Source organism: Buteo buteo, chromosome 10 (genome assembly GCF_964188355.1).
Source record: "Buteo buteo chromosome 10, bButBut1.hap1.1, whole genome shotgun sequence".
NCBI lineage: Eukaryota > Metazoa > Chordata > Aves > Accipitriformes > Accipitridae > Buteo > Buteo buteo.
In genome coordinates, this window is record NC_134180.1 from 44,841,479 (window position 1) to 44,869,360 (window position 27,882).

At 44.3% G+C, this 27,882-nt stretch overlaps 1 protein-coding gene and 1 long non-coding RNA gene across 3 annotated transcripts; one reads left to right on the plus strand and one right to left on the minus strand.

Annotated features, from left to right (window-relative positions):
• Nucleotides 1-603: 603 nt before the first annotated feature.
• LHX8 (LIM homeobox 8) lies at nt 604-15,002 on the plus strand. Of its 2 annotated transcripts, XM_075037392.1 has the most exons (9): nt 604-892; nt 3,075-3,252; nt 3,533-3,691; nt 6,866-6,987; nt 8,477-8,697; nt 9,163-9,266; nt 12,294-12,389; nt 13,471-13,654; nt 14,409-15,002. In XM_075037392.1, the coding sequence occupies exons 2-9, from the start codon at nt 3,172-3,174 to the stop codon at nt 14,483-14,485; spliced, it is 1,044 nt and encodes a 347-aa protein (XP_074893493.1). In that variant the 5' UTR covers nt 604-892; nt 3,075-3,171; the 3' UTR covers nt 14,486-15,002. The 2 variants fall into 2 exon arrangements, with proteins under 2 accessions (XP_074893493.1, XP_074893492.1); XM_075037391.1 differs by lacking the exon at nt 604-892 and having other exon boundaries at nt 2,964-3,252.
• On the minus strand, nt 8,214-26,360 carry LOC142035335 (uncharacterized). Its single transcript, XR_012651867.1, has 5 exons — nt 25,666-26,360; nt 25,199-25,289; nt 21,194-21,253; nt 20,971-21,076; nt 8,214-8,675 (listed from the first exon to the last, which is right to left on the minus strand). It is a non-coding gene; the product is annotated as an uncharacterized LOC142035335 (long non-coding RNA).
• Between the last annotated feature and the right edge of the window lie 1,522 nt (nt 26,361-27,882).

Genomic DNA, 27,882 nt, shown 5'->3' on the forward strand with positions numbered 1-27,882 from the left:
TGCTGGGAATCCTGTCTAAAATATCGAGGGCGTGTAACTGAAACGATGAAATTTAGACTGGACTTTGGAGAGAGAGGCGATAAAAGCCCACAGGCGAAGCACGGGTGGAGCCCGGATAACCAAGCCCAATGCACTTTCCACGTCCACCCCGTGTACACACCGTAGGGTTTCTGACCTCTTCTCGGAAACAACACCTCTCTCCAATAAGCTCGGCGAAAACCCTCACCTCTTGCGAAGCACCCCCGGCCGTAGCAATAACCAGGCTCCGCTATCTGATTGTCTCCGCGCCGGTTCTCGGCGCGCCTTGTCCTCCCGCCCCCCCCTGCGCCCCCGGGGCCGCCGACCCAGCCCACGGCTCTGCGCAGCCCTCGGGGAGGCCCCGGACAAGCCCCGTACCCCCGCGGCGTGCCCCCCGCTCCGCCGCGACCCTCGCACCGTGCGGGCCCTTCCCCGCAGCCTGGGGGCGGGCGGCTGCGCCGCAGGGAGCGCACGGCCGCGGCGGCGGGGGGGGGCGGGATGAGGCGGGAGAGAGCGCGGCGAGACACCCAGAGGCGACCCCGGTGCGCGGCCTGAGCCGGGACAGGGTGCGGAGGGGACCGCGGGTGCGGGGGGGGCGGTCGCGGGGCGCCAGCGACGTGGGGAGCTGGGCGGCCGGGGGGGCTGCCCGTCTTTCCCCCGCCCGCAGCGCATCCGCGGCCGTCCGCCGCGCCCGCCCGTCGCCTGGCGGACCCGGGCTCCGAGGACGATAAGAAAGACGGAGAAATCTGCCGTACGCTGCTTTTCCTCCGACAGCCGCTTTACGAATCACCGCTGCCCGTTCACCGTCGCCGCGGGCAGCAACGCGCGGACTGACTTTGCCGGCTCCTGCTGCTGTGTTTTTCAGAGGGGAAAGGTGTGTGCATACAGAAAGGGAGTTGTTTTACAGAAATCGAATACGCAGCCCTCCGTGAGGCGCGCACGGACACCCTGAACTAACTCGTTGACGGCGCAGCAGAAGGACCGACGCGCAACAAACTCGACGCTGCTCCCGGCCGCGCAACCGTCCCGTCGCGCCCCGGGCTTACCAAGCGCTCTCCTCGCGGCGGGTCTGGCCCCCCTTTCCTCCACGGCACGTCTCTCTGCAGCCCCTCGCCAGGTGCTCGGTTTCGGTCGTGCCGCCTAGGACGGACGGCAGCTCTGATGTCGTCCCTCGGACGGTCACGGACGGGGAGATCCGCGCGGAGCGCAGGAGGGGGAGTCCCGGCGGGCTCCGTGCTGGACGCGGCTCCGCGCCCAGCTCTACGCGGTCGCGGACGCGCGCTCCTCCCCGCCGGAGCCCACGGGTGACCCCGGGCACTCGCCGCCCCAGCGCTCGGCCGGCGACCGGCCCAGCCGCCCCGCTGCGGCCGGGGAGCGGAGACCCCGGGGGAAGCCCCGGTGCGCGGTCCCCGGGCCGGGAGCGGGGGGCCCCGCGGCGCGGCGGCGGTTACCCCGCGGGCTCAGCACGGCGCTCTGCGGGGCGGCAGCCCGTCCGGCGCCTCCCGGGGCCGGTGGCCCAGCAGGGAGCGCGAAGAGGCCCGGGGTGTGCGGGACCTCGCCCTGCGGGGCTGCCGCCGGGGAAGAGGGGCCGGGCCGGCGTGGGCAGCCCCGGGCCCGCCGGGGAAGAGGCCCGAAAGCCGCCTCCAGGCTAGCGGGGGCGGACCGGGGCGTCCAGGGAACGGCGGAGTCCCGCGTCCGGCGGGCGGCCGCTCGGAGGTCCGGCCCGCCGGCGGCACCGTGCCGCGGCCAGAAAAAAACCCAAACCGCTACTTGCCTCGCTGCGGCAGCGGCTGTTAAGGAGATTAGGACTGAATTTAAGCGAGATTCTGCGCAGGGTTAGGTCGGTTTTAGCGCTGGACAAACGAGTGACTGACGGCGGGTGTCCCGGATTCACCGGGGCTCAGCACCACCGCTCGTTCAGTCAGGGTCCCGCAGAATCGGGGGTCCTGGGACTCGAAACAACAATCATACTTCTCGGGGGGAGAAGAATAAGGGGCTTCTCCTTTCATACAGCTGCTCGAAAGCAGAATTCCCTTTTGTCAAACCTATGGTATTTCCAAGCATACGGGCAAGTCTCTCGTTTTGCTTTACTGAGGCTCTGCAACATGTCTTGCATCTATCATCAGGCGGAGCTGAAACAAAGAGCGGGGGGGAAAGATGGAAACATAACGACAAGTTTAATTAAAAACACCTGGCTAGTTAAATACGTGCGGAGAAGCAGCCACCCCTGTTCTTTACCTCACCTGCGATGGACAAGCTGTTGCTTTATTCTCCTGCAATGTCCCGCGAACACCAGCAGTATTTGGTTTGAGGGAACTCTGCGGGCAAGGTTTGTAGCGGTGGAAAAAGCGCACTAGTATCCCCCGCCCCCCCCCGCCGAAAGGCATTGCCTACTTTTCCGGGGAGCTGTGGGCAGCCAGCTGCCAGCCCCCTCTGTCCACGGCGCGACCGAGGACTCTGATGTTAATTAGCAACATCCGTGGTCTTTCAGGCTTGATTTCCGAGCCGGAGCAACGCTACGGCCTTTGGGCAGCTCAGATGCTCCTTTTTTAGCTTAATGAGAAAGGTTTTATCATGGGATCTTGGAGGCGCGAGCAGGAGTAGAGTCAGCAAGGCAGGTTCGGGAATTGTGAGTCTGAGCTACAGGAATACTCTCGGGCTTTGCGTTTCAGCGGCACGGAAAAACCTTTCCCGTTCACGCGTACTCTCGCTTTCCGTCGTGTTTGTCTTCTTTGCTAATACAGGGATGTAACTCGAATCTTTGTTTAGACCAGGGCGGCGGGGGGAAGCTGTGGCAAACGATGAAGACAAACGGGGGGCGGGGGGGATCCTCCGGGTTTTTTCGTTGCTGGCTTTTTTTGTTGTTGCTGCTGCTGCTGCTGTTGTTGTTGTTGTTGGGTTCCCCCCCCCCCGCACGAAACCCGGCGCGGGCTCGCTGGCGGAGATCGCGATCCCGCCATGCTCAGAAGGCGGGTTTTGCGCAGGAGGTGAGGCCAGCGAGGCAGGTCCCCGCGCGGCGGGTCCACCCACTTGAAAACAAAACTTTTTTCCTGCAGGCGCTGAGAGCAGAGACCCGGCGCGGGGTCCCCGGAGCGGCCGCGCCGCGCCCCCGCCGCCCGCCGCCGCCGCGCTGGCATGCGGTAGGGCAGTGCCATGTATTGGAAGAGCGACCCGATGTTCGTCTGCAGGCTGGAGGACAAGGACCTTCCCGCGCTCGGCGGCCCCTCGGAGAAGGTGCGCGGCGCGGCGAGCGGCCGCACCGGCGGGGAGGGGGGGCGGCGCGGGGCGAGCGCGGCGCCGGTGCCCGCTGCGGGGGCGGCGGCCGGTGCCGCCGCTCCCCGCCCGAACCCGGCGGGCGCGGCCCTCGGCCCCGCGGAGGAGCGCCGGCTCCCGGCGGGGCCCCGCAGGTGCCGGCGGACCGGCGGGCCGGGCCGGCGCGGAGCTGCCCGCCTGCCCCGGGCGAGGCGGGCGGCGGCCGGGCGCTGACCGCCGTCTCCCGTGCGCTCCCCCGCAGGCGAGCCCCGCAGCGGCCGACGAGGACTCCTGCTCTTCCTCCGCCGCCCTCTCGCCCTCCTCCTCGCCGCGGTCCATGGCCTCGGGCTCCGGCTGCGCCCCCAGCAAGTGCGTGTGCAGCAGCTGCGGCCTGGAGATCGTGGACAAGTACCTGCTGAAGGTAAGAGCGCCCGGGGGAGCGACGGGGACGGACCGCCCGGCCTCGGACGGCGGGGACGGGGACGGACCGCCCGGCCTCGGACGGCGGGGACGGGGACGGACCGCCCGGCCTCGGACGGCGGGGACGGGGACGGACCGCCCGGCCTCGGACGGCGGGGACGGGGACGGACCGCCCGGCCTCGGACGGCGGGGACGGTGGCGGCAGCGGCCCCCCACCGACGTGGCACGGCCGCCCGGCGTGCGGCGAGGCCGCGGAGCCCAGCCCGGTGCGGCGGCCGGTGCCCGGGACTGCCCCGGGGCGAGCCCGCCCGGACGGCTGGGGCCGTCGGGGGCGCGGGGCCGGGCTCGGCGGGCTGCGGGGAGACTTGTCCCTCTGGCACGCCGCTGGAGCTGCCGGCGTCCGTGCCCTCGTCGTGCCCTTTCCGTCCGAACCGGCGTCCCTTCGGCGTGCGGGCGCCGGTGGCGATACTGCCGAGAGGGGACTGGCGTTGCTGGGAGGAGGTGGAGGGGATCTCTGCGTGCTGCTCTGCGAGATTCGGCCTTGGAGGAAAACCGAACGGCTGCCTCGGGTTTGGGCAACGCTTTTCTGCGCTGGGATTGTGTGTTCTTGACGAGCGGCAGGAAGGAGTGGGGAAGGGACCTAACGGTTCGGAACGTGGAGAGCTGCCTTGCCGCGCTCTGCGCTCCTGGTTACGTGGTGGCGGTGTGACCCGTCTGTTATTAGCCGAAATAAATCATCTAGTGGGATGTCGTGAGTCACAAAGCAGACGGTGCCTCTTGGGAAAGGTGGAAATAAGTTATTCCTGTAAAAGGTGGTCTAGTAATGTCTGTGAAGGAAAGGAGCTGTGTGATGGCAGAGTAATTTTGCTAGCTTTAGCATTCAGGACCGAGTAAGATCATTTAAAAACAAACAAAACCATGTGACTTTAAACATAAAGCGTTAATGTGGGTGGGAGGGGGGCTATTTTCCTTCTGTATTACAGCCATTAAAATTATCCTGGATCGGACTCTTTCTCTCCCTGCTTTCAAGAGTGAGAGGAGGCGACCGTGCTAGAAGTCACTTGATTGTGTTAGATGCAGCCTTAAATAAAGCCGTTGTATATCCTGCAAAGTGAAAGTCGGTGACACCGCTGAAAACATCTCAGTGTTGTTGTTAGATCTTTTGCTGAGATCTCAGTTGGGGTGAGGAGGTCGAAGGAACATGTATGCTGGGCTGGTGTTCATTTGCAGTCGGGTAGGTGCAGGTGTGGGGGAGCTGCTATATACCTTCTGTTCCAGTAAATCCCAGCCACCTTTGCAACAGGCTGGGCTTGCACATGAATAGTGCAGTAGGACCGGGAGCAGAGCTAACCTGAACTTGGTTCTGGCCCCATTAACTCCTGTGATGTTTCGGTAGCTCATTTACTGATCATTGCTGTCTCCTGTTTGAACAACTGGGATAACGCAGCTTGGAGCAAAAGACCTCTAAATGATTTAGCCTTACGCTTAAATTGGTTGTTACTGCTTCCTGCACAGGCAGAGAGAGAAAGGAATCTGTGCTGGTAGACTGGCGTCTCATTGATCGTCAGCAGTACATCTTCCAACTGCAGCCCTGTTAATTAGTAAGTAAGAATGTAGACGGGTGACATCAAATGGGACAAGGATCAAAGCTACTGATGTCCTGCTCTGTGGAAGAGTGTTAGCCCCTGAAGAAAACGGGCGCGAGCCGAGCTTTGCATGGCTGGGATGTCAGCTCGCACTGCAATGCTGTGTGCCGGCGGCCCAGCTGTGGGCAGGCCCCCCTCGCCTGCCCGCGGCTCCTGGTGTGGGCCCTGCTGGGGTCGCCTGGGGACCCTTCCTGGGGGGACGACTGCTGAGCGGGCTTGGTCTGGCCCGAGTGCTGCTGCCCTGTGTCTGCCCGCAGCACAGCCAAGTGAAGAAATACTTGGGAGGATCGGCCCGGTGACAGCAGTTATCAGCAGTTTCACATTATATCGTGGTGTTAATTTGTCAGCGTATGGGAAGATGGCTGCCAACAAGGATAATAGTTGGGAGAGCGTTGGGCAACTGCAAACTGTAATGTTATAACCTGAAGAATGACTGGAACGAGCGATTCCAGCATGAGTGGTGGCGTCAATACCTCACTTTCTCTGTGGTTTGTCTGGCAGTGTTCTGATGAAAGGTATATCCTGGATTATCTCAAATCTGCTGCTTTGCCATAGGCAATATATGGGCTGTTTGGTATGAGATGAGAAATTGACTCGGGGGAAAAAAAAAAGTAAATCTAAACTTAGTCATTTACAGCATTTACAGAATTCCTCCTATGCAGCACAGGATTATCCAGAGGGTTATTACTTAATTTTATGGTCGCTGGGAGTCTTGGGTTTTCAGATTATTTAAGCTATTCAGCTGATGTGTTATGCACAATGTTGCATGACAAAGAGTTCTCGTTATAGGAAAGAAGAAATGAAAATAATTGCACTCAGTTTATTTGCCCAAAAATTATATGCAAGTTTTCAAAACTGCTGATTTCTGCTGCTTTCCATGACCATGTCTAGTTTTGCTGTGGATATTACATGTTAAAAAATTGTTGCATTCGTTATTAAAACAACTGCTGGTATTTTGAAACTTGCACTCTGTTTGCTAGCTTTGCTTTAACAGAAACCTGGCAAACAAAGATGTGGTTCATGCTGTGTTTCTATTTGACATACTTTTTTGGTTTTTTTTTTGTCTTTTCCCCTTCAATACTTGCATTTTAAAATTTCAAATCACTTTGCAAAGTTTGTTCTTTGTTAGGCAGGACTTTTAACAGACTGGGAGATAAAAGTATGTAAGTTAGCTGCCTTCCCAAGGTCATGGGAGGCCAAAAACTTGCTCTGTTACTCTAATGCTACGAGAACAGAACTGGGCACAAAATATCTATGTGGAGCTTGAATCTCTTGCTTCCTCTTCTGGTGCTTTTAATTACAAAGCCATGACAGCTTTTTCTGAAGACATCCATCAAATTAATTAACCCTTAATATGCATGCAGTTCTATAGGAAAAATGTTTTGCCTTGAAGATAAATTTTCCATGAATCATGGTAAATGTAATTTTTGGCCTTGTCTGTATGGATGGAAAAAACAGTTTTTGTAAATATGAAATATAATATTGGTAGCAAAAACACTGAGGGCTATTTGTCTTTTGTGTTTTTGCAGGTAAATGACCTCTGCTGGCATGTGCGCTGTCTCTCATGCAGTGTTTGCAGAACGTCTCTAGGAAGGCACACCAGCTGTTACATCAAAGATAAAGATATCTTCTGCAAACTTGATTATTTCAGGTATATCATACAGGAATATCATTTTATTAGATAATGTTACACTTGCTTGTCACTTTTCACTTAAGCTGCAACTAAAATGTACGTTTAGGCTCTTTGGTTTTTATTTGCTAGGTTTATTTTCAGTAGCTAAACTCTGACATCTCTTGCAGAGGGACTTGGGAAACACCAGGTCTGTCTAATGTAACTACCTACTAAGTCTCCCCCTCCTGTGTTACACATAGCTACTGCATTTATACAGTAATTTACTTCTGTACGCACAGAGGGGAGGGGAAAAAAAAAAGTAGTCAGAGTCCCTGCCACAGTAAGGTTGTAAAAGCTATCATATGTGCAAAGAATCATCCTTAGGTAATGCCGAGTGGGAACACGAGGTAGGGTTGAGATGAGACTCTGGACTAGCACTCTACTGGTATGGGACTTGGGGTATCACATGGAACTACAAAACTAAGGCAGAATAAATCCCATGACCTTTAAAAGAAGCTTTCAGCAGTTACGCTTTTCTCTGATCAATTTGATTTAGAACATGAAGCATTCTTCAAGATTAAGGTCTAATCCTGTAAGGAAGAATATTATTTATTCATGCTGGCATTGAAAGTACTCGTGATACAAACTCTTTGGTCTAGAAAGTAGCAAAAATTTTTTCTGTTAATTTTGGTGTGATTACTATACTTCCCCAGACCAAACTATTTATGGGATTCTCACCTGTGTAGTGAATGGATTATGTTCAGCTAGTCAGCTTTGACACTGAAAGAGAGGGAGGGGGCAGGCTGAATACTGTGAACTTCTGGAAAAACAAAGTTTTGTGGGACTTCAGAAAAACAACTTATGAGTCTGCAAAGATTTTCAGGATAAATTCTTATGTAAATAATCAACATAACTTGGTGGCTAGTTTTCTCTTCAAAGAGAAATATTCTACTGTAGTAATGTAAATACTTGCAGATATTTGAATTTCTTTTAAAATCATAATGTGGTGGTAATTAAGGAAATAACAATGAAGATACAGGTTTCCCCCCTTCTGCTGAAGGGGACTGAATTATTAGTGAAGAATGATGTACCTAAATATAATATTTCAGACTACCACTAGAGTAATGTGAAATATATTTGAATAATTGGGAGAACTTGAACACAAAGTCAGCTGTTTCCATCTCCCACTCACAGCTTTTGAAAGGGTAATTATCTTTATAAAAGGAAAGATGAAGAGTTGTGAATTCATGTAGTAAAGATGTTTCAGTTTTATTCTTTGCCTTATGAAAATATTAGCTTCTGTAGTTCAGTAGTGGTCTTGCCTTAAGCTGTCAGATACAAACTTGCGGATGGTTTTGCAATAAAACCACAATTATGCTGTCCTCTCATCCCGTGTGGTCAGCCTACTTGCTGCGGGTCTCGGCTGCGCTCCCCCATCCTGGTCGTCTCTAACCCTCCCAGAGTCACCCTTTTGCCCGAGATGGTTAGTGTCCGTGCCTTCACCCTCCTGTTACCTTTGTTTTTGCAGGCGGTATGGCACCCGCTGTTCCCGCTGTGGGAGGCACATTCATTCTACTGACTGGGTCCGAAGGGCTAAAGGAAATGTGTACCACTTGGCATGTTTCGCGTGCTTCTCCTGCAAAAGACAGCTTTCTACTGGAGAGGAGTTTGCTTTGGTCGAAGAGAAAGTCCTTTGTAGAGTACATTACGACTGCATGTTGGACAACCTGAAAAGAGAAGTTGAAAATGGTAACATACTGCTTTTGTTAAGAACCATGTTTGTGGTTTAGTTTTAATTAAATTGTTGGGTTTTACTTCATCTTCCTTATGAAGAGGTAATTACCTAGCTTTACTAAGGCTTGAAGCACAGGTTCTTAAATTAAAATATTGTGTAAATTATTTGATGCTTTAATTTTTTTTTTAAGTTTGTATAACTTGTTTTCCATCCTAAGGAAAAGAAAGCAAGAACCTATCTAGTTGATAAAATATTATGCTGGATCTATTCCTTCCCTCACTTGCAAGGGAGTCATTTGGGGTGTCATGGGTAATGGTGCCAGATCAATTTAACTTTGAATGGAATATGGCACTTTTTTAAAGGTGAAATTCAGCTAGCCAAGTACTAGCTACTGGTTATTGTTGGAGGACAGCCTGACTTACAAATAACATTGTTTTGAACATTTAGCAGACGGTGTTGTCTTATTTTTAATGCTTCAGGTAATGGGATTAGTGTGGAAGGAGCATTACTAACAGAACAAGATGTTAATCATCCAAAACCAGCAAAAAGAGCTCGGACCAGCTTCACAGCCGATCAACTCCAGGTAGAGGCAGTGCTAAAAAGCTTGAATAGTTCAGGTTTGTGCAGGATACAGGTGCTGAACTGATAGGAAATCGGATGCGATGCATATGGGGGAAAAGAAAAAGCTTGCATGCTTTAAACTATTTCATAAACTATCAAGACACAGCATGTTTCTGGACTTGTTTGTTAGCTTCAGCAGTTTAATATGAAATAGTTACTCTTCAAGCTCTTTATTTCCCTGGGGGCAGCCAGTAATTCTGCAGAGTGGAAACAAAAAGGTGGTTCTATTTTGATTGCTCGATGAAATCTATTTAATCAGGCATTTACATCGCTACACATAATAAAGACAAAATATTTTTAGGATTATGTAATGTGAAGAGTTATACTATAGATGGGTATTTTATGACTTTAAGACATTAACAGGATGGAAGTTTGAACTTTGTTGTAATGCATGATAAGGGCTGCAAAAGAGTGTGTTCTCAAAACAGGTAAGTATTGTGGGTTCCTGTTTATATTCGTGTGAACACAGGGTTGACTCCTGTCAATGACTCCTTTTGCTTTGGTTTATAGAGAAGATGGGGAATAGTTGCGCATTTATTTCTTGATTGCCATTTTTCCTCCCAAGATGGTTCTCTTCAATACTTGCTTTTTAGATCTTGTGTTATAGTCTTGGCTATAATTCCGTACACCTGGAAGAGAAACTAGCAGCAGGGACTCATCTTTGCTTTCCTTCCTTCTCTTCTTCTTCTTCCAGCCCTTCCAAAATGCTTCACGTGCTGATTTCCTCAAAGCGTCTTTGAGCTTTGCCTGTTAAACGTATACTAAAGTCATCATAGTCTTGGTGTCATATTTCAAGACCTAGCTGCAGTATTTAATGCTGCACATTTTAGGGGGGAAAAAAACCCACTTTTTTTTCATAGAGCTGGGTGGAGTGAAATACAGGGAAAATGCATTTGAAGTACTTGGCAGCAATTCTTGTACTTGTCCAATTTGTTCTTGAACCTGTGTTACTGAAGTATGTTTTTCCAATATCCCTTTATACTAGCTCAGGCACTAGTTCTATTCCTTTCTGTGGTCAGGACTAAGGGAAGTGGGAGCTAGGAAGTCTGGACATACCAAATTGAAACTCCTCCTTGTAGGGTCAAGCCTGCCCTGAAGGGGGAGGGGAGGGGAATTGCCTCCATCTGCTCCACTTTCAGGGCTTCTTGTCTTGTTGCTGCCTCGGCAAGAGTTAGCTCTGGACTGCCTCAAATACGAGTTATTTCACCCTCTGGATGACCGCTTAAATTGGCTTTCTAGGGAAAAACACTGTGACTAGGGCCAGCTCCCCACGAAACGGGATGGTGGTGAGACCAGATATAGAGGTTTCAACCTGCAGTGGGAAGCAAGCTGTAGCTTTCTACCTAATGCTAGCTGTGCATGTCTGCTTTCAGTTTATAACATGTCTGCTTTCAGTTTATAATGTCTTTGAACTTCTGGTCATACGTGGCCACTATACTATTTGTTTTCTACTGTCTCAGTACGAGTTCTGTTTTGTTGGCCTGTCCTCCTCTTGTTCATGGTGAAAGTAGTTGAGAAGAACTAAAGGTGAGGTGTAATAACACATGTGAGGCATTTAAGCAGTGCTATATAACATGGCATGTGGCTGTTCAAAGCTTGGTTTACTATTTCAGCCATGACTGGAGGCAGAATGTGTTGTTAATACAAAACAATTAGCAATAATCTGAGAAGGGCACAGGGCAAGGGCTCTGGACATCAGGCTCAAACTTCTGCGAAAGGGAATGAACTTTTCCAGCAGTAGCTGAATGGGAGTTAAGCCCAGCCGTCAGGGTAGGAACTGTATTCTGGGCTTCTTCCCATTTGCTGTCATTGAAAGTTCCATTTCCCCTCTTTTTCTGCTTTAGATAGGTTGTAACCTACTTCAGCTGGTGTTTGAGATCTTAGGGCCTCTTGTTATTTAAGGACACTTGCTATCTGCTCAGGGCATCTGTCTCTGTGCCTGTCCTTGATGCTGGTATAAGACTTCCAGCAAGAGAAGCGTCAGAGGGATAAGTGACTGTCGGAGTGGCAGCGTGTAGTAACACACCTCGTGAAGTACTTGTACAAAAGGATATCCACGCTTTTTGATGTCTTTGTATGCAACAGTAGGAAAGTAAATAGCTTCAGCATTCTGAATGCGGAGAGGAGTAGTCTGAATCTTCAAAAATGACGCCAGGCAAAATTTGCAGACCATCAAGGGTCAAAATCCAGAAATGAGAACCTACAGTTTGCTAAGTTGCTGAAGATACCCTGCAGAAATCCATGAAGCCTTACTTTCTTAAATAAGGTAAACTCTTACAGGCTCTCAAACTGTTCAGGATGCAGGCCAAGTTGACATCTACTTCCTCAAAAAAAAATGTAATTCATAACCTAATGACAAGTGTTCATTTCAATTTTCTGTAAAAAGATGAGTGTAACCAAACAATTACATAGTGCAGGTCAGCCAAGGTGGAGCCTCTGTGTTCCTCAGGTTGGTTAAAGGTAAACGAGGCACAAAGTGCTTCCCAGCTGCCTGCATCCTCCATGCAGCTGAGAAGAGGGTTAAGTTGTCCATATAATACAAGATGCAGATAGTGATTGACAGGTTCAGAGAGGTGGATCAAAGTTTATTCCTTCCTTATGCTGTGCACTGTGGTCTGCTGCTATAGAAGTTTTCTTTATCAAGCATGTTTGAATTGCTTTGCAGTGAATTTTCTCTCACAGTCCTTTTAATACAATCACAACAGAACACTTCCTCAATTTTTTACTCTGCCAAGCAGAAACCATTTCTTTCATTTCTGGTAAATGTCTCAGCTCAGTTAAGCATAATAAGGGGCCTGTATTTTGCCTTGGGGGGATTTCTGCTGGCCCCCCCCCGCCCCTTAATGTATTGGGGACTGTCTGGGGACTAGTGATTACAATAGTTTCCTAAAAACAGGCAAGGAGTAGGACCATAGTCTGAGAGGAGTCTCTAATGCTGCTCTTGAGGCTGCACACAAAAACCTGCAATCTCTTTATCTTGCCTTTTCAGGTTATGCAAGCACAGTTTGCTCAGGACAACAATCCAGATGCACAAACGCTTCAGAAACTGGCAGAAAGAACAGGCTTGAGCAGGCGTGTTATACAGGTAACTGTGCTGAGTTACTTGACTAACAAAGTCTGGTACTCATCCATTGGAAATGCTTAACGGCAGTTTTCTCCATGTAGTTATACTGTGATGGAAAAAGATCTAATCTGGCAGCTTTAGCATAACTTCAGACAGCATCCTTAGTCAGGAATAGGTCTAGAACAAACATGTTAATTTGGAAAACTTGCCGTATTCCTCTTGAACTTTGTGTGGAGGATTAGTAATCTTCCAGGAAGAAACTTCTCAGCCTAAATAGTATAGAATTTGGCACTAAGCTCTTCTAAATACAAATTTCTGACTTTAATAGCCTGTTCTTAAGACCTGCACTCTTTTTGAAAATGGCTTGTGGTATGACACATTAGGAATGAGTGAGTATCTAGTGATCTGTTCTAGAGAGCAGAGTTAAAATATATACCCACACCATCCAAAACCGGAAGAAGCACAAGCTTCCAATCTTTGCTTGAAGATTCCTCTCAGCAAACATTATACGCGTGCTCATTTTATGCATAAATACGAATTTTTATATAATATAAATTATATATGTTTATATAAAAAAGTTTGCTGTTCCCTCCACTCATTTTGCCTGGAAGATTGACTGAGCGTTTCTATAGAAACGAGGCATCTGACAGCTGCGATCAAGCTTTTTTAAAAAAAAAAAAAGTGGCTTGCACACTTTTGAGTGTGAAAAGGAAAGTGGGTCTCCTGTGGAAAAACCTGCTTCACTGTCAGCAGTGCTTTGGGGGACACGGAGGTGGCTGTGTCCTGTCGTGTGCCTGGGGACAGCAGCCTTGGCAGCGGTGTGGGGCTGTGGGTGCTGCTGCTCAGCCTGGCAGGACGCCTGTGCAGCCCCTCGCCGTGCCTGTCCCTTGTGGGGTCAGCTTTCCTGACTTGACCATGCCTGTTTGAGGCACCCGGTAGGCTTAGATGGATATTTCTTCGTTTGGACTGTCAGGGTTATGTTAAAGGTCCAATTAACTAACGGAATTCAGCTGAAGTTAGAACTCTGAGGTTTTTGGTATGCTAATGTTGAAACAGAATGCAGTCTATCAACATGATGTAAATTTTTCCCCCCCCATTTCAGGTGTGGTTTCAAAATTGCAGAGCACGCCATAAGAAACATGTTAGTCCTAATCATTCATCTACTGCTCCTGTCACAGCAGTTCAGCCCTCCAGGCTGTCTCCACCCATGTTAGAAGAAATGGCATACTCTGCATACGTCCCCCAGGATGGGACTATGCTAACTGCTCTACACAGCTATATGGATGGTAGGTATGACAACTTCGTGTATCCAAGTAAAGTCATTATTGACTGTAGCAAGAACAGTTTACCAAGCACCAATTAAAGAAACTTGACAGGTTTTTAATTTCTAGTATTCTTTAGAGAATATCTTAATACTGTACTTGCTATCTACACCTCATTAAGAAAAGTGCCTCTTCAAGCAGTAGCCCTTCTCTGTGAGAGCATAGCTGAAGATCTGGGTATGAAGACCAGTTTTTGTGGTTCCCCCAAACTATGAACACTAGTAATAAGAAATCAAACACTTTTTTAAACATCCATGCCATGTTTTTTAACAATATGTAATTTTAATGAAAACTGCTTACCACCCACTCCCTGGCTCTTACCCCAGGGATTGTAGGTATACTCTGTGCAGCAACTTGACTGACAACTTAAGCTTCCCTCGCAGAAACACAGGGTGCGGGGAGCCTGGTGGTCAGAAGTGCGTTTTGGTCATTGTGTGTCTTACGACCCAGCAAGTCAACAACTTTGGCTAGTATTTGTGATTAGGAGAGACTGGGAAGGTTTTGGGAGAACGAGGCTCTGAGCCGTGTGGGTGGCCTGAGCTTATTTTTCTCTAGAACAGTGGTGTAAGGTGGGCTGTGGGTGGAGGAGTGGGAATGCTGGGCTAGGGAAAATGGTGGCTGGGATCAGTGAACTGTTACTACCCAATGGAATTTACTAGCTCATAATCTTTCTCTACCTTGGGTGAAGTTGACCGGTAAATATTTCTGTTTTTTGTAGCTCATTCACCTACAGCTCTTGGACTCCAGCCTTTGCTACCCCATTCAATGACACAACTGCCACTAAGTCACACCTAATTCCTTTGTCAGGGATGTAAGATATTAAGGATGTAACCTTAAGTCATTTATTGTGTATTAAAAATATCATTGGAAAGATATTAATGTTAACTCTTTATTTAACATCTAAAGCATTTTCAAGATCATTTTTGCTGCCCAGGTATGTAAGTATATTTAGCCTGCAAGACACTTTTACGGATTCTGCATAAATAACTATTACATTGTTTACAAGCCTTATTAAACACCTTTTTGTATTGTCTGGAAGTAGTCCACTCTAGTTATGTGTGTGTTAATTTATTTGTCATCAAAAGAGCACTTTGCCTAAAAGAAAGGACTGACAATTGTGCAAAATGTTTACAATTCTTTGTGAAATTGTAGTTTATCATTAGTTTGTATCTGTAAGTTATTGCTAAAAGTATTACCTGTATTTGAGTTGTATACAGCCTATATGTTAAAGCTTATTTCTGTGAGTTTACAAAAATAAATTTTGGTTGCAAATATTTTCAAAATGAACTGAATAAAGTTTCTGCTGTAGCATGCCAAGCAAAAATGTTGCTGTGTTTATGGCTGAACTGTGATAATTTGTCAAGTGCTTAACTTGAATCTTCAATTTTAAGAGAAGGGTGCTGGTATACTTAGGTACACTACACCAAACTCTTTCAAGAGCATTCATATCTGTCTCAGTTGATTTTAAAAATCCTTTAATGGGCTTAGATGGGTCTTGAAATGCCCCAAATAGGTACTTCTTTAAAGTAAGTATACACAAAACAGTGCTGCTCCTGAGGGTGAGTGGAATTGGTGGATGTATAGGATAGATTCTTTTTTTCAACTGTGAATTAAGTCAGCAGGCAGAGAACCTGAAATTGCATCTGCTTTAACATTTTGAATTTTTACTACTTCAGCTTCTGTTTTCTTCAGTGGTTTTATCTTGTGATTTTGTTAAGCAGGATGGTAATTAATATGAAATACTTAGTCTGCATTTTTAAAGTAAGATCTAGTTCAGTATTTTAACTGACCTGTATCAAATGGCATTTGAACAGAGACTGGAATTCAGTCAAATTCAGAAAAGTCTGTGTTTTAAACTGTTAATGTGCTGAGAATTGCAAAGCATGTTTTGATACACGGATTTGATGGACAAAGGCTAGTGCGTACTATTAATTCAACTGATTTTTGTCTCACAGAGTAGTTCCCTTCAAGGATTTAAGGTGGGTAGATCCCATCTGCACTCCTAAACTTTACTTGTGTCTTGAGGGTGTGGGGGGGTGTGTCTGTCCTTTTTTTTTTTCCTCTCCCAACTATGAGTTAGTGGCTCTACTCTGTGAAATTTCTTAACTGTCCTGGTCAAACTATTGCAACATGGAAAGGCAGTATTCTCCCTGCCACCATGGAAAAATGATGGCTTCAGAGAGCATAACTTCACCGGCTCCGAATTATTCAGGTTCCATAAATGAAATGTTGGCAGTTTCAAGTGCTACTCACAGATGTCTGAGCTAATCTGAGTAGCAAAAGCATTGTATTTGCACTGGCACAATGGTTTGTCTAGGCTAATGTTATCCTGCCACTTTTTTTTTTTTTTCCACAAAACACTCAAAAGACATGGCATGTTGTGGAACTTGACTGACTTTACATTTTATTCTAACATACATAACTTCTCAGTGAAATACTCTGGGTGGAATACTGAATTCAGTATGTTATTTTCCGTACCTAAGCTAGCTCCATATATCTGCATCATTAAAAAACTGCATGCCTATCAGTTGAGAAACTGGTTTTTGTTCATTTGTTGAGTCTGATATACAAGTAGGACAACCTTACTACTGAAGTTTTACCAGTTAAATGCTAAATAATGCTAATATAGACCTTAACATAACTTGGCAATTTAAAATACTATTCAGTTGTCTTGTTTCAAAATGCAACTTGACTTGCATCAAGTCCCTTTAAAGAAAAGTAATTATTCACTTTTCATTTGAAGGACTAAGCAGCTTCAGGTTGCCTGACACAAAGTCAGTCTGAGCTTATTTATGAAACTTCCCCTTCAGTTCAAAAGTCAGTGCAGGATTAAAGTATGGGGAGCAATTTTCCTATGAAGATGGGAAGCAGCAGAACTCGTCTTTTGCTACTGTGAATGCTTGAGCAGCTATGTGTAATGTAGCAGGGAAAATGTAGAGTTGAAAATAGGAAGCTCCAGCAGAGGATCTGGACTTTTGTGTCTTCCCTTTGAGAATGTCAGAGCTGTACCACTGGCTGACCTGAGCTCTCTGCAGCTGATGTTGGGCTGACAAAGCATATGGAAAACTGAGGAGAGTTTGTCTGCTGCCCTCAGCTGAAGCTGTTGCTGTAGCCTGACTTACAAGTTTGAATGCTTGTCTTTTTCTCCTGGTTGTGCACTGGCTTGCACTTGTGGCTTTGCTGCTGAGCGCTTCTGACACTGGAGCCATCCTTACTGCTTCTTGCTGTTTAAAAAAGTAACTCGGATATTGCTGTGCTGGGGAAATTCATGGGTTCTCCTTACAGGAAGAGAATGCAGCTATAGCTGCAGCAGGAACTTGTAGTATGCTGAGTCAGCACCTTTTAGATGGCACAGGTTCAATTAAAATTGAAAGGTTGTATGAAATTAGCATATGAAATATTGGTCTTAACATCTTGCTTAAGTGACCTATCTTGAGCAGGGAATGATACAGTGCTCTGCCTAGTGCTTTGCTATGTCAATTACTGTATTTGCAATATATTGCCTCTGATCCCAAAGCGTTTAGCCTACAAGGTAGGATGATCATATGGCACTTGCTAATTAGTTTCCATGCAACATATCTTAAGAAATCCAAAGTGGAACTAATGATGCAAAATGTATCTTGCATCAAGAGGTTCTCAAAGGAAAAAATATCACTAAAAAAGTTTAAGTTGTGTCTCAAAAACACTGTAAGAAGACTGGCTATCAACTTCCACTCCCTTCCCCTTTCCTTCCCTGACCTGTCTAACCAATGCAAGTTGGGGCTGGCTCACATGTTGTGCGTTGGAACAAGTAACTACACTGCAAAATAAAACTTATGATTTATCAAATTCAACCTGCTGTAGGAGGAGGGAAAATATAGATGAAAAATATCTTCCTAGTGCAGACTTTACAGAACCTCTAAAGGATGTCTGTTTATTATTAGGAGTTGGTAGCATTTCAGTTTGCAGAGCAAAGAAGTAGTCTATTGCTACAACATCTTTGCCATCTTTTAGAAATATTTCAAACTCTGCAATTAAAATGAAATACTGGAATCTAGATGTTTTGAAATTCCAGCTGTTCACTGGAAATATGGGTCTGTGTTCATATAAAGATAAAACTGAAAAGTACTCAGGCATTCTCTAGTCTGCTTTTCACCCCAAGGCACAGTGAAATATCTTAGCTACTGCTAGTGGAGAGGTTTGACTAATCTGTTCTTAAATGTCTCCAACAGTAGAAATTTTTACAGACTCCACAGGAAATCTGGCACTGTCTTAGGAAAAAAAAAAAATTCCAACAAAAGAAAACTCCCAGTCTTCTCCTCCCTGCCAAACAAATGCGATTCGTCGAGTTTTTCATACCAAGTCATATTTTCTAAATGCCTAATTGTTTCCGTGCTGTTTTCTTTGTCCATCTCCTTGAAGCATGGAACTCCATTTTAGCCAAGCCTTTACTGATGCTCAGCAGGAGGATCAAGGCACCTAAGTTGCTCATTGCTGTGTGTTCAGGGTGATGACTACTTTATACTGCCCTCCACATTCTGTCTGTGACTAGCTGTTATCTTGTCTTCTGTTCACCATTCTCTATAGATTACTGCAACTTAGGTAAGCAGCTTCTATTTTACTGTACCGAATTTCACCTGCTTCTTTCTTACTATTTCTCAAAGTTTTCAGAATCATTTTGAATTCCAGTTCTGAGCTCCCCAGTACTGCCTCTTCTGTATTGTCAAAAATTCACTAAGAATCTCTTTATTCTGTCACCCAGGTAATTAACTAAAATACTGACTAGAACCTGATCCTTTGGTAATTCCATTTTTCAAACAGGAGAATGTACCCTGTGAACTGCTTATGAAGACTTATTTTCCAACTTTTCTATCCTAGGTTTTTTCCCCTATCTTGCTTACATCAGACTGTGTGACATGTACAACTTCTTGACCACCTGCACAGCTGTTACCCTTGCTAAAAGGAAGTTGGGCTGATTTGACAGTCTCATTGTTTGTATTCTTATTATTGCTGGTGTGGTTAAGATTTTAAAATTCTTGAATAAAATAATTAGACTGAAATTAAACTGCATTATTGGATTTCTTGGCTTTTTTCTGCCCTGGGCTATAGACATTGTATCAATTCTTCTTCTTGTGTCTCTCAAAAATAAGAGTTAATGGTTTGGAGAGGTTGCTATCTGGCTCAACTGTCCTAGGAGAAAGTGCAGCAGGCCCAAGCTACCTGAAAACATTTACTTTGAAATCATCTAGAGAGCTTGCTTTTGTTGGCCTTGGTACTAACTATACTAGTGACTTGTTCATAGACTTCTTTTGGGGGGTTTGTTTTGGTCAAAACTGATACAGGTGTAAGTCTAGTTTGGCCTTCTGGCATTCACTGGCTATAGCTTTGATTCTGATAGATCAGCACTAGCCTTACTCTTCATTAGATTTATTAAGAAATGTACACAATGCTGTTTTCTTTACCCTTGTTGATGTTTGCTAATGCTGCCTGATTTTGTAAGTTGGCTTTTTGGCCAGAAGTTCATGTTGTTTTTCATATTTGCATTATAGTAACGATAACTATTTTCTGCATCCTTTCTACGATTACATCTGAACTTGAAGAGTTGCTTAAAGTTTAGGCAAGTTGATCTTATTACACTTCCACCTCTGCTTTATTTGTTCATTTTTTGGTAAGGATAGATAACTGTTATGAATAGTTTTCATTTCTGAAGAAACTGATGATTCTTGTCTCCCCCTTGCCCCGCTTATGAAATTTTACAGCTTGGCTCTGGATTTGTGGTATGCCTTCTTGAACCCCCCTATGTTTTCATCTTGCAATACTGCACTCCTTAAGACATGCAAAGTTAGTGATGTTGTAAGGATGGGTAGTCAAATAGATGTACAAGGAGTAGTGTCTTCATAAAAGACACTGTTTCCAGAAATATTTTGACACATGCAACTGTGCTTTTGTCTCCCTTTTCCTTTGTCTTTTTTTTTAAAATTACATTGCTGATTTCCATACAGCTGATTTCACCTGTGGCTTTCATCATTACAGTAACACATTTAAACTCCAAATATCCGGCTACTCCATATGTACTCCCTAGACAACTACTTGGGAAAAATGTGTGCACCTGCAGCAGAAAAAATTTTGAAAGTTCAAAAATTTAACTTGTCAATTTAATTCTGTGTATTACTGTTGTTGCTAGTTAACTTTCAACTCCTGCTTATTCCGCAATTAAAACTTAAGCAACTAGACTTGTCATACAAGTCACTAACAGCATGATAGCCAAGCATTTTCAAAAAATGAAAACAATTTATCATTATTTTAAATGAAGAGCAGAAAAAAACCTGAACTAGTTTAGTTAATTTCTGAAAATCCACAGTTTAGTTATGTGTGGATGAGTCTCTAGAATAGTGACATCTAGGGACAGAGAAAGATAGTACAAGATTAATAACAAAAGAAACACAAACTGCCTCCAAGTTGTTAATAAATTGATTGATACTGAAGTACGTGTTTGCACATTTTAACTCTCCTATTTCCTTTTAAAATAAAATGAATAGTTACTGAAAACATACCAATCTGTTAACTACCTCTTTCACGTGTTCTTCGGTAGAACATGAGAGAACAAGATACCGTAGTGGGTATCTGCTGCACTACTGTGTACTTTTAACTGGCTTTAATACACAGTAATGGAATGTAATTCTAACAGTAATTTTAGAGAGTGACCTTCTGTTGTCTTAACTGAGCTATCCTGGTTTCAAGCAGAACAGTTTTTCCTTTAAGTTACAAGTGGATGCCTTCTCAGTTACAGGTAAGGTTGTAACTAATGCTCACCCTGTTAAGAAATGCTGAGTCCAGAACATGTTCTGAGCAAGGTAATGTTCATGCAGCCTCTCTATTCCCAGAGTTTAAAAGAAACAGGAATACTGTAGGTACTTACTGTGTGCTTTCATCAACCACTTATATTTGAAAAAGCAGGTATGTTTGGGATTATGTTGCTTAGAACAATATAATCTCAAACTCTGGAGGTCTACATTTGTTATAAGACCACCACTTTAAAATTGTTTACAGATTTTTCCAGTAAGTCTGGTAGTAATAACTGCAATACAAATGTATGATAGCTATTTTTCTTCTTGTGGGGAAAAGGATTATTGTAGACTGATATGCTGTATAAACTGACGTTAAAGACTTACTTACCCAGTCATTCTTAGTTCTTCCATATATACTAAAACAACCCCCTAATGAATGTTTTCTGCATTCTATTATAAAGAAATGATGCATCATGAGTAGTCGCAAAGAGAAAAGTAAAATTTAATTCTTACCTGCATTCATTCTCTATCCTGGCATCCAACATTATCCCCAGCTGGCTCATCATCAACACTTGGTCTTTCTCATTAAGGATGGTCTTTTTATATTCTATGCTTGATCCTGATTTAGGCAAACTTAAACTCTCAGAATCAAATGGCTTAAATCTGATCTTCTATGAAATAGATGCCAGGTAAGGAGGGGGAAAAAAAAAAAAAAAGAACAGAACACCACACTTACCTGTTACAACTGCATACTCTCATGGTGCTTTCTCCTTCACTTTCCCCTTCTCCAGCAACCCTTGAGAGGAGCAAAATAAGTATTCACAAGCAGCTGAAATAAATGTATCTCCTCATCCCTGAAAATCAGCAGTTTCAGCCAACATTTCTATTAACAAAATATAACATGTGGTTGATCATAGTAAATATGCAACTCTTACAGACCACTGGTACAATTTGTTTTGAAACTCCCGCCCCCTTCTATTTTCCTGGTACTGAGGGCAGCAACTTCTGCAGTGCTTGCATTTATCCCAAGTTATACAGAAATTCTATTAAATGCGGTTCTGATATTTGACAGACTCCTCAAGAGATTTGCATCTTATGGAGTTGGGTGAACAATAAAAAGACAAAATTGAAAATCACTGTGCATATGAAAAAGTATTTAAAACGCTGAAGTACAAGTAGTGCTTTTTTCTGTTTTGTTTATTTGAAAGCTATCCAAATCTTTGATGATTTAGACCGTCTTCTGTTTTGACATAGTATGGCATAGTTGGTGAAACCTTGAATAGAATACAAGTTAAGCTATAAACAAAATACTTTATGTGGCACGTGACAAAGTAAACTCCTTTGACTTCTGTTTTCTGATACAGGATGAGTGGAGTTTGATCCCTGCTTATTTCTAGGTGTAGAGAGTGGTACAGTGCTTGCTCTCAGTTTCTGGAAGAGTGTTTTGACCCAAACATTTATTTTCAATTTCCAATTTCAATTAGTTTCAAAATCTGCACTTCAATCAGAAGAGATCCTTCTAAGGCAAGCAGAGCAACTGAACTTGTTTATCACTATGTCCTCTGACCAGCTAGCAGCAGAAGAGACTGCTTTGACCTAAAATGTACAGTCTGCTTTGATATTTTGAGATGCCAGAGTCTGTTGATACAACCCAATGTGGTTGTACTGTAACCAACAGTCCAGCACTAGTGACTCTTCTCTTGCTGTGGATGGATGCCAGCAGTAATGTAGAATGACACCCTTTGTCTTTAGCCTCTGGACAGATCTCTTGCAAGAAGATTCTTCTGTAGTTTATTTGGCTTTTTCAGTATCTTTATCTAAATGTAACTCTTATGTTTTTATTACATTTGCTGGTTACGACAAACATGCCCTGAATACCTTGCTTCTGGACTGCCAAGAATTTGTTCCCATGTACTAAGCTGAAACACAAAGGCTGCAGTCACACAGAAGACTTCCCAAGAGTTGACAGTTCCTCCTCCTCACTGAGCTCTTCTGCCACCAGCCAGCAGCTGTGGGACACCTACTACTCTGCTAGTATAGAACAGACCATCGTGGATAAAGCATGTTGCTTGACATTATATCTTCCCAAGTAATAGTAAAGCTAAAAGGCAGCTAATTTTGTACTGCATGGCTGTGCTACAGCATTCAGCCCTTTTAGTGTTGGAAAAGTATTATGGTAACCTAGACTATGAGGTGATTGTAGAATATACAAATCCCAGGTTTTTTCAGAGCTAAAAATGCAACCTTTCCCGGATGAAGATGTTATTTAGTATTGTTGTTCCATAGCTAATGCCTTAGCGTACCTAAGAAAAGAATTCATCTTCTCCTACAAAGACAGAATAAAGTATAAGGCAAAAAAAAAATCATGATTATGTTGACAGATACAACAGGTAGTTTCACATTGTTCTGTTGTTTCTTAGACCACTTAGAATGCCAGTGCAGTCACCTTTCCTCCTCCCCAGATGTGTTTTTTTTCCTAAGTCTGTATTTTGCTAGTTCAGTGGGGAGATTAAGAAGATATGCGACATCTTTGCTGTTTGAGAGAAGTGTTGAATATATGTTCTGAAACTTTGCTTAGGTCTCTCATGCTGCTTAAGGGCCTTGTTGCAAAACCACGGAAGTCCAAGATACCAGACAGCGTATTCACAACAAAGGCAGTAACTTTCTTTTTGAACTTAGGTTTAGAAGCTTGATTCTTTGTTCTAAGCTGCTACAACAATGTCCATATAGTTTCTATGCATTTTAAAAATATGGCTCTGTCTGTAGAGCCATCATCCAGAAATGCAACACATGCTCTTCCCCAAAGATGCATCAAAGAGATCACATATTTGTTAAACTGTCTGGGAGTCCAGCCTGGCCATACAGCTTCTGTGGAGTAATAAGGGTGGTCAAGGTCAGGAGGTTTCAAGTTTAAACTTGCCCTAGAACCCCCAAAAATCCATTCTTTGTCTATTCAGAACATCTTGGATTTCAGGGATAAATTGTCTGGCAGTTATGTTTTTTGCTAGTAATTTAAGTTTGTGCAGTGTACCCTGTATTTTCCAAACATATTCCCCTGAGATGAAAAATATGACTGTGATTTTAGAATCAGTGCTGACACCTAACCTGCTGATTTGCTGTCATCAAATGAGGTGACACAATATAAGCCTTCTGAGGTCTAACATCTTGCTTCTCACCAGGCTGCCAGTACAATACAGTACTTTCACACAGACTATTGATCCCTTCTTTCTTGTTAAAAACTGGGTAATTCAATTTGATGAGGACACCCACAGTCAGTCTATTAATATTAAAGGTACTTCTGGCATGAGAGAATTACAGCTTATTTCAGGAGTAGGATAAGGGCTAGGGAAAAAATAAATCTCATAGCTATGTCCAAGACTACTCTTAAATCAGTTCACCTGGGCTTTGTCAGTAAGTATTCTGGTCTACCATTTTGAAAGGCCTGAACTTGGCAAACAACGCAGTGAAAAAACAAATCTGTATAGAGAAACTGTTGAGAGTAAATTTTGATGAAGTGGCTCAAAACAGAACAAAACCAATAAGGAAACAACACTACTTCTGCAAGAAGAAGATTCACCACCACTAACAAAAAACCCACACACAAAATCTAATTTAAACACTGAAGTATAAAGATGCACCTTTTCCTGATCCCGTTCAGTTTTTCTCTCATTTTATATTAATTGAAATGCACAGAAGGTTTTGGTGACTTCTGTGTATGTAGAAAAGCAACTTCTGGGTACGTGCTTCTGAAGCATCCAATAGAACAAGGACAAAGATTTTTGCTGCTGTATGTCATGCTACCTGCTCCAGCACAGCTACACTCCCGTGGTGGTTGCTGTTACATCAATATATAATGTTCTTATGTGGGAGCAGTTATTCATGCATATATTAAGGTGACAAAAAGCTATTCAACATGTCATTGTTAGAAGAGGGTATTTACATCCTCAGAAGGGACTGCACCAGGATGTACTGGCCAACAGGTACTGACCAGGGGAAAATCTATCAGGGGAATAAAAATATGGGCATAGCTCAGACCAGTTTATTCTTTAGACAGATGCTTTAAAAACATCACCATTATATATATACATATATATATAAATATATATATATGTGTGCATATGTGTGGGGTTTTCTCCTCTTTACATTTGGTTTGTCCTTTAAAGTGTACTCACTTCACATTACCTGTAGCTGTGAAGCCCTTAAGTTAAAAAGAAGAATAATGAAATAAGCATTTACTCTTTTGGTTGAAACTGTTGACTGTTTGATGTGCCATGTAAGATGTGAGCTTTACAGTATTTAATCATTGCCAGGATTAGCAGCACAGGTGGAGTAACCAAAGTCAAATGCTTGACTCTCCATCTGTCATTTGTCTCCCTTCCAGTGCTCATCTTTTCTCTTCTACTCACGCTAATTTCTTTTTTTCCCCACACAAATAAGCATACAACAAATCAATGGTAGTCCTGGGAAAAGACCTCACAAATTCCTTTTCTGCCTGCAAACTGCACATTCCTTTCTTTACACAACTCTCCCTGGACTTCTTCCCCACCCCTCTCATTAAGAGGTTTTCCCTGTTGGACATGCACATGACTATGACTGTGTGTCAGCTCTCTTTCGGACATTGCTGTCTTGTGGTTTTTTTTGTTGTTGTGTTTTTTTTGTTTTTTCTTTAAAGGCCTCCCACATCTCAACAGGAACCAATCCTCCCCCCAGAATGATATAACAGCTGCCATCACAAACTCACCAATATTATTTCCCAAGCTGGCCTCATGGGAGAAAGCTGCCTCCTGCTCCAATCTCCTACACACAAAGTTTATTACTGAACTATGGGAAACCTAGAACAAGTAACAGCACACCAGTATATAAAAAAGTTACACATTTTCTTATTTTAAAATTAAGCCATTGCATTGGAAAGACAGCTACTCCATTAAAAAAAAAATCACCCAATGAAACATTTGATTTTTTTTAATGTGAGTTAGCAGGTCATCTAAGAAAGCTAACCATAAAAATACCATTTAAATAGGATGTAAACTGTAATTCATTGAATGCAGGAACAACTAACAGCCACCTTTTTCACTATTTTCAGAAATAATCCACAGAAATACTAGCACTCCTATAACATGGGTACAGGAACTTACCCAAAGTATCATTTTAAGACAAAAAAAATGAGCGTATGTATGTTATGCACAGTTAAATTCATAGAAAAGTTACCTTTCAGTATACATTTTGATCTTCAGTGTCTCTGCAGGAACTTGTACAGGTGTCTTGGTAGTGGACTGAAATGCTAAGACATACTCCACAGGGCATATTCAAACATGCAGTTACAAGTTTCTTGTCATGACATCAGTTCAGAAAGGTTGCCACCGCTGGACACCAAGAGCCACTAACATTAAAGTCGCAAAGATAACTTCTACTTTTTTAAGCTTCAGTGGCCCAGAACCACTACAGCTGAGTATTAGACTATGATTTGTTAAACTGGTTTGGACCATTGTTAGTATTCCCACAAAATAACCCACTTGTGAGCTTAATCATACCAATATGATGATGCTATTTAAGTGCTTAGTATTTCTGTAAGAAACTGGAACTGCATAAACTAAAAAAACAAAATAAAAGAAAAACCCGAACCAAAAAACACTACACCCACCCCCCCCTTCTGACATTATCATTTGGAGCAAATTAAGCACGCAACCTTCTCCTGAGACTACTTCGATTCTTTTCCAAACTTGGGCTCTTTCAGACTCCAAAATTAAAATAGATCGCCCGCAGAGCCCAGCCAAACCAACAGAAATGAGAACTTGGGACCTGATGAAATGAGAGTTGATTCAAGACAGGAAATTGAGTTGGTCAGATGTGTTGAAAATGATGGCAACCAGAAACTACATTATGAAGCACTGTATAAAACAATCCCTTCCTTTCCCTCTCCAAGCCATCTGCAGATGTGTGGATTTGCAAAGTAGCATGCCAGTTCTTAGAAGAAATGCACCACCAGCAACATTCATCTGCAAAGTCAAACTGCAAAGACATCACAGGTGGTACACATCAAACATTGGCCAAGACAAAAGCAGAAGCATTTTCACCACGTATTTATGACCAGGGTCTGTTTCACTGTAACAGGTCAGTTACCTTAGCATTTTCTTCTTTAGCGGAATTTCAGTCAGACCACACCACTGCTGACTGCACCACTACTCTGTCCCAGTGTAACTGCAGCGCAATTATGACTAGCAGTGCCAGAGCAGAAAGGTGGCTTCTTCTCCCCTTTCCCTGTGCAGCAGGCACTGGATGCCAGTAAGGAGAGCTCTCTGAGCAAGGTGCACAGCACATAGGTGCTGCCCGCAACAAACCCATCATCAACTAAAAACGAGCAGCCATGCTGCATCCTGTCAACTGGTGACGTGGGTCACCAACCCGCACCCCAGGCCTGCAGGGGAGACTTGCAGGGTATGACGGTCCCGTTGGGGAACTAGAAAGAACAGACCTCACAAAAGAAGTAGGATCCCTAGAAAAGACTGGAGATCAGACTGCTGGTACACAAGAGAAAACTCAGGCTGGGTTTTGAATTCGTCTGGACGTGGATTAAAGTTTCTGTGGCATGCAGCCAGCGTTAGATTTAAATGCAATATGAATGGCAAGAAAACCATGTGAGATATAAAACACATCAGTCTGAAAACACATTTAAAAGGAGGCAAGAAAGCAATTTTGTTAGTAAGCCTGACATTTTCTGAAAGAGGACAATATAACTAATCGCTGCAAGTCAGTTCCAACAGACCATGTGTGTTAACAGGAGATACTGATGTAGTTTAAAAAAAAAATCCAGATTTAATTAAAATAACTATGTACATATGAGACACATAGTAAAGGTCCTCTCTGCTCCAAAATGCCCTTACAATAACTTTTATATTACAAATGTATCTTCCAGTGTCTGGGTACACTATGATAGATTCTGCAGGGCTATACATGATCACCTGAATTCAAACAATGATACTGTGCTTTAACATACACAGTGCTTTACTATTATTGTTGTTGTTTATTGCCATGATCAGAACTGAGCTTTACAGTGATGCTTTACAGAACAAAAAGAATGCAGGCTTTGTTTGCCAAATTTGCATCTGATCAAACATTAAAAAAAAGGGGGGGAAAGTATGCTTTCACGAAGATTTACTGTAGAACAGCAGTGTCTTCTAGCTCTTCCAAGCAACTGTTCTCTACAAGGCTTGTACCTCTTCCTGTGTGGCATGGCCTTGGTCAGCCTAGCTGCTGAACTGGGCTCAGGGAACACCAGCATCCCTCTGAAGATTGCTTTTACAGTTCACCTTTCACTGTTTAGTTTGGACTGAAATTGCCCACATCTAAACCTTCTGGGCTGAGCCATTCTCCTCACTGTATGCATTTGCCTTGTCACAACTTTACTTTTCCAGCAGCTGTCACCCA